General features: G+C 38.9%; 1 protein-coding gene across 3 annotated transcripts in view; it reads right to left on the bottom strand.

Moving 5' to 3' along the window:
- The window catches only part of LOC149837353 (histone deacetylase-like protein), a 31,422-nt gene extending 25,644 nt beyond the window's left edge, over positions 1 to 5,778 (bottom strand). Inside the window, exons 1-2 of one of the 3 annotated variants that reach the window (XM_090005985.1) lie at positions 5,705 to 5,778; positions 5,478 to 5,599 (exon numbers count right to left, since the gene is read on the bottom strand). In XM_090005985.1, coding sequence (XP_089862111.1) covers positions 5,478 to 5,567 — 90 coding nt within the window. In that variant the 5' untranslated portion in view covers positions 5,568 to 5,599; positions 5,705 to 5,778. Of the gene's footprint in view, positions 1 to 5,477; positions 5,600 to 5,675 lie in introns of all 3 variants that reach the window. The other 2 variants (XM_090005986.1, XM_090005984.1) reach the window with 2 other exon arrangements.
- Between the last annotated feature and the right edge of the window lie 222 nt (positions 5,779 to 6,000).

Here is a 6,000-nt window from a genome sequence, read left to right on the forward strand (position 1 = left end):
TAAGCCTAGCTCTGATACCATGTGAAAATATCTCAAAAAAGAGATAAAGTGTGCGATAAGCACAACACCACCGATGTGCACAAATGCACAAGAACAAATGTACACGAAGGTACAATAAAGAAACTCAAATGCACAAAGGCATACAAAATATAAAGAATTTTATTGAGAAGAATGGAGAACAAAAGCTCCAAGAAGTGAGTTTTACAAAGGGGAAACTCCCCTATTTATAAGAGGAAAAGGAGCCTTGGAGGGGTTCCACTAGCTGTTGGAGCCCCTCCAACGGTTAGAATTCTAACCGTTGGAGAGGCTCAACAGCTAGTGTTGAGCCCCCTCCAAGTTGACTTTGAGTCAACAAAAAATAAAGAAATAAAAAGTGAAAAGAAAAAAGAAAAGGAAGAAAAGTAAAAATACAAAAAGTATTACAACATATTCATAATTATGAATATGCGCAAAAGAAAGGGAAATGACTAAAATACCCTTGCGGGTTTTACAAGAAAAAAGGGAAACAAATATATTTACATATATATAAAGAGAGATACATTTTAACACCTTCCCCAATCAACTTCTCAGACCGGCGATCCTGTATTTATCATTTATCATATGAGAATTTTATATAACATTCATGGTCCGAGAGTTGAGAGACGGAAAGTAAATTTAAATTCAATTTTGGCATAAATCTAATTTTGGGAATAAAGAAGTTTTGTCTTTCAAAGTTTCCAATACATTTACTTTTAAGAGAAGTGCCATCCGCTGTTAAAACAAAAGATGGTGATGCATTTTTTGAATATACGGAAAGAGACAAAGCATTTGGAGACATTTGAAAAAAGGAACCCGAGTCTAAAAGCCAAGAGGTTTTACCTGGAGGAGAAAAAGTAGATACAGAGACTCCGAAAATGGCTCCCTTGAGAAGAGGTTGAAGTGTCTCCATAATTTGATTTAGAGAGAGCTCCATGTGTGGAAGTAGATGGATTTTCTTCTTTTTGAGGTTGAGATGTGGTGGCCATAGCCAACAATTTCTTCCATTTGGAACAAACCAGGTTAATGTGCTCCGGTTCTTTGCAAAAATGACATAATTTTGCTATAATCCCTTCTTCCGCTTTGTCCCCCATTAGATTCTTGATTTTGATTTTTGAAGTGAGAAGTTTTGTAATGTTCTCAAATTATTTCCCGGCCTAGAAATGGCATTTACTCCATCATTTACTTCTTGATTTGAAGGTATTGCAAGAACACTTGGATTATGCTTGCTTATGCCCATACGAGTTTCTTATCTAATCAATTTTCTAATAACATCTTCAAGAGAGGGGGAAGTGAAGGAAGATAGAAGAGAAGATCTAATTTGCTCAAATTCGGGCCTTAGCCCATTCAAAAAATTAAAGAACTAATCTTCCTCTAATTGCTTATGTCGAAGTTCTATGGCTTCTCCGCTCCACTTTGGTTCGAGCATGGCAAGTCAAATAGAGGAAAGTTCGGCAAAATACTCTCTAATGATCATTTCGCCTTGAAAAATGATCAAAGCCCTTTTTTGAAGATAGTGTTTATGGGATAAGTCTCTTGAGGTATACATTTTCTCAAGGTATTCTCATTCTTGAGATGCTTTCTTGAACTTTAAAATATTTGTGTTGATTCTCGTTTCAACGGATGAAAAAATCTATAATAGAATCTTAAAATTTTTCATTTTCCACTCATCATGTCTCTTGCTATATTCTTCAAGAGATTTAGTTCTCTCTTCTTCTTCATTAAGAATCTTAAATTCACCTCTTTCTACCAAGGTGATGTTTGACTTCGATTCCAGAATTGAGCCTTGGATATAGCCCCAAAGCCCTTTTCCTTTTATATGGGATTCCATGTTGTCGGCCCAAACGTGATAGTTTGAGCCATTAAGTTTGAAGCCAAGAGAAAAATGGGAATCTTTTTCACCCATAAAGATATATACCACAATAAGTGTTTAGAGCCAAAAGATACGTACCACAATAAGATGTGAATTTTGTTGTAGAGAGTCTTCACACCAATCACCAAACAATAAGTTAAAGGCATGACTTTCGAAGCACCCGATAATGTGAAGAGCCACACTATCCTCTTTCTTTTAAGAACCTTGCTCTGATACCATGTCAAAATCTCTATAAAGAAAGTATGTGTATAAAAACACAATACTTGAACACAAGTGTGCACAAAAGCACAAGGAGAACTATCACAAGGGCACAAATACATATGCACAAAGGCATAAAAAATAAGAGACCTCTTTATTGAATAAAACACTAAAGGCTTACATAAAATAACATGCATCCCTCTAAAGGGGCAGCACCCCTATATATACACAATTGGGGACCATGGGGGGGCTCCAGCATATATGTTGGAGCCCCTTCAACGGTTATAAATATAACCGTTGGAGGGAGCCCCAACGTATATGTTGTGGGCCCCCTCATGGCAAAAGCAAAAATATTAAAAAGAAAAGAAAAATGAAAAATAGAAAATAAAAGAAACAAAATTACACACATATTCTTAAAAAAGAATGTGTAAAAAGACTGTTTTACCCTTATCGAGTATTTATACATATTTATATATATATAAGGTTAGATAGATACATATACATATATATATATATATATGATCTCTCTCTCTCTCTCTCTTTCTCTCTCTCTCTCTCTCTCTCTATATATATATATATATAACAGGTACAAAAAATGATTACAATTTAAAAGGTTACACCATGAAAGATGGGATAACTTGTCACCTTGAGTGACTCTTTAGTCGCCTTGAGAGCGAGCTTGCACCAACCCCGTGAGATTGTGCTGAGTTGCCGACAACTCCTTCTCAACAGACGGTGGCATCTTTCTGTTGTGGGCCCCCGCTTTGGTCACTAGAGTGCACCAATCCCCAACCACGGTGGTTTAGGGGACGAGACCTTTTTTAATAGAGGTTCAACTACATACGCTAGCAGTAGTGCACTGCGACCTTTTTTTCAAAGAAAATAACTCCTTGACGAAGGATTATGGAACTTGGTGCTGGCAAACCGAGTTCTTGTGGGGTTTAAAAAAAAATATCTAAATTACTCGCGGTTGAATATACACCCCATGTAGACCGGCAAGCCTATAGCGACCCGAGGCAGTGGTGCCCTCGTGGAGGTAATAATTTTATCGAAATTGTTGTGTGCATTGCTAGATGGCAAAAGATGAATTTAAATGAAAAAGAAAAAAAATATAATATATATGCATGTATTCAGGTTCTCCATAATTGTTTGAGTTATCTCTCGAGTTAAAGGCCTTGTCGAGTCAAATCTCGTAGGGAGTCGGGGTTTGAGACTCGTAGTTAACCTTAGACTTAGTTGGAGTCCAATTTGGCTTGGTGACCTACCCATGTCCACTACCGCGTAGTGAGTGGTCGTATTTCCTTCTAAGACTTGTAGTTTGTCTCACCCCTTCTTATTTTATCTTTTTTTTAAGCACTCACGAGTAGGCGGGCGTGACGGCGACAGATGCGGTGAACTGGAGTATACCTAGAACTGAATCGAGGACCCTTCTCTTCCTGGGAATGCTTTGTGTTTTGGGGCTTTATCAGAACTGTTATTGGATGTAAAATTTATAAAGAATTAGTGAGACTTCACCTATAAATTTTGTAAACATTAATGTATACATCAATGGAATTATTGTTTTGCTAAAAAGGTTTTTTCTTCCGTTGTGTGAGAAATTCTTTGCAAAAGATTCTAGAAGATTTTTAAAGAGTTAATGTTTTTGATATTCTGTTGTGTGCTCTATTTAAAAAAAATGGCTCAATTTTTCTAGTGTCACACCGTCGCCCACCTCTCAAAAAACCTCCCTCCCCACGATGATTTTTCACTATCCATCACCACCATCCATCTCACCACTACCACCCACCATCACTCACTTCTCGAAAAATGGTGCCAGAGAAGCACCACCACCACCCACCTTTCGAAAAACCGCCCTGCCACCATCCATCACCATCACCCACATCCCGAAAAATGAAACCGGAGAAGCTCCATCACCACCCCACGATGATTTTTCACCACCATCACGCACCTCACGAAAAACCGCATTGGAGAATCTCTAACACCACCCCCTCCTCTCTTCTATTTTTTTAAGGTTTTTCATTTTATTTTTTTATGCTACCTAGACAAGTGAAATTTTTTCATTTTAGAAAAATTATCATATCAAAACTTCTTATATGAGAGTTTTTCTTGCTTCCAAACATGCCCTAAGAACACCAATCTCCACCATTAAGCCTACTCTAGAGATAAATCCCAAACCTATGCCCACATTTTATGAAGTATCTATCTACAATCCTATGGTTCCTTAAGGGGCGGTTGTTTCATGTCCATTTCATTCGAAACAACTCAATTCCGTACGAAAATGAGTGGATTCTCAGGGGGGTGAAATCAACATGCTCAAAGAGGGGCCCACGTGAATGAAAAGCATGTTACCTATTGGCTGTGGTTTCTTACGAAAATGGCATTGTATCTCCCCCCTTGGGGAATGACTTTCTCTCCTCAAAAAGCCATATACAATGATCTTGAGTGACACGCACAACCGTCCATAGCCGTTGCCTTCCCTTGCCCCAGGTGGAAAAAGAAAGCAACTCACATCACGCGAAGGCAAGGCTGAAGACCCAACTGGACCGTCTACCCATCGGTAATTCCCCATCCCCCAGATTGGTTTCCGGTCCATTATCATTGTCGGAACTCGGGCAGATGAAGCAGCAGTTCCTTCTGCTGCTACAGTTTCGCAAGCCACCCTTTTGCTGGCATTCAACGTGGTTTTCTTCGTTTCTTCCTTTCTTCATTTTTCCCCCCTCCATTTAAACTCCATTTGTATTCTAATAAACATGGTTGCTTTCGGCTCCTCTTGTCTTTGTTTGCTCCGTTATTAAGTTGTTAATTGTGTTGATGCTTTCATTTAGATGGTTTTTACCTGGTAGCGTCCAACTTATTTCAAATTCTCTTCTTCCTTGTGGGCAAGCCATAGTAATTTGGTCCAATGGGGAAATAGAAGAGGAAAGCGTATTCTTTTGGCAAGCAGCCTTCAATTAATTATTCTTCAGATATTTTTAGGAACGACAAACACATTTTTAGTGCTGTTTCATATGAAGAGCCTTTCATATTAGTGGATTTTCTATTAGAAGTCAGTTTCACGTGAAAGAGTTTCTCTTTCTCACGCCTGAAACAATCGCTTCATTGATCTTACTTAACAATCGCAACTAATTGATATTATTCGGTAAGCAGATTGAAACCCTCAAATGGGTGGCGACAAAATGATCTGAGAAACGACATCTACTACGTCTTGAAGACCGCATTTCGACCGTTCCAGGCAACTCAAATCGAATATAAGTAGCGAGGCTCGATGGTCATCGCTTAACTGGATTCTACATTTTCCGGCACCGAGAACGAAACATGCTATTCCAAAACAGGGGACTGTATCAAAAGGAATAGGCTAAGAAGAGCAAAAGAGAGGGAGAACCGAGAGTACCTGGAGCAAGAAGAATGAGGGGGAGGGATGTGAAGAAGATCGGCCGACAGAGTGTTGAGGTGGTCGCAGAATCTGCGGGCCTCCACCCATCCGGAGTCGCCTCCATATTCTTCATCCTCTTCCTGAAAAAATGGTAACAATTTAGGGGAGATTGATCCAAAAGAATTGGTGGGTAGCCTTTAGTTTTGAAGAACAAACCAGTAATGGATGGAAAACTCGATACCCACCATCGGTTCGAGGGGTGAAGATGAAGAGTCGTCCGCCATTGCCGATTGCTCAAACCTAAAACGGCCAAGAGCGCATACCATTTTGTATACTTTGGTATTTTACGATGGGGAAATTTTAAAAAACGCACCTAAATTTTGGGTATTAATCAGAAACGCACTTAAGTTTTAAATTTTTTTTAAAAGGCACTTAAATTTTTGCACTGTTAATAAAAAACAAACTTCCATTCGTTTAACCATCTAAGATTAGGGATGCACACAAGCAGAGTTCGAGCAGAGGATGGGCTGTTCGAACTCTG

This window comes from Nuphar pumila, chromosome 5 (assembly GCF_984573655.1).
Source record: "Nuphar pumila chromosome 5, dmNupPumi1.hap1.1, whole genome shotgun sequence".
Lineage (NCBI taxonomy): Eukaryota > Viridiplantae > Streptophyta > Magnoliopsida > Nymphaeales > Nymphaeaceae > Nuphar > Nuphar pumila.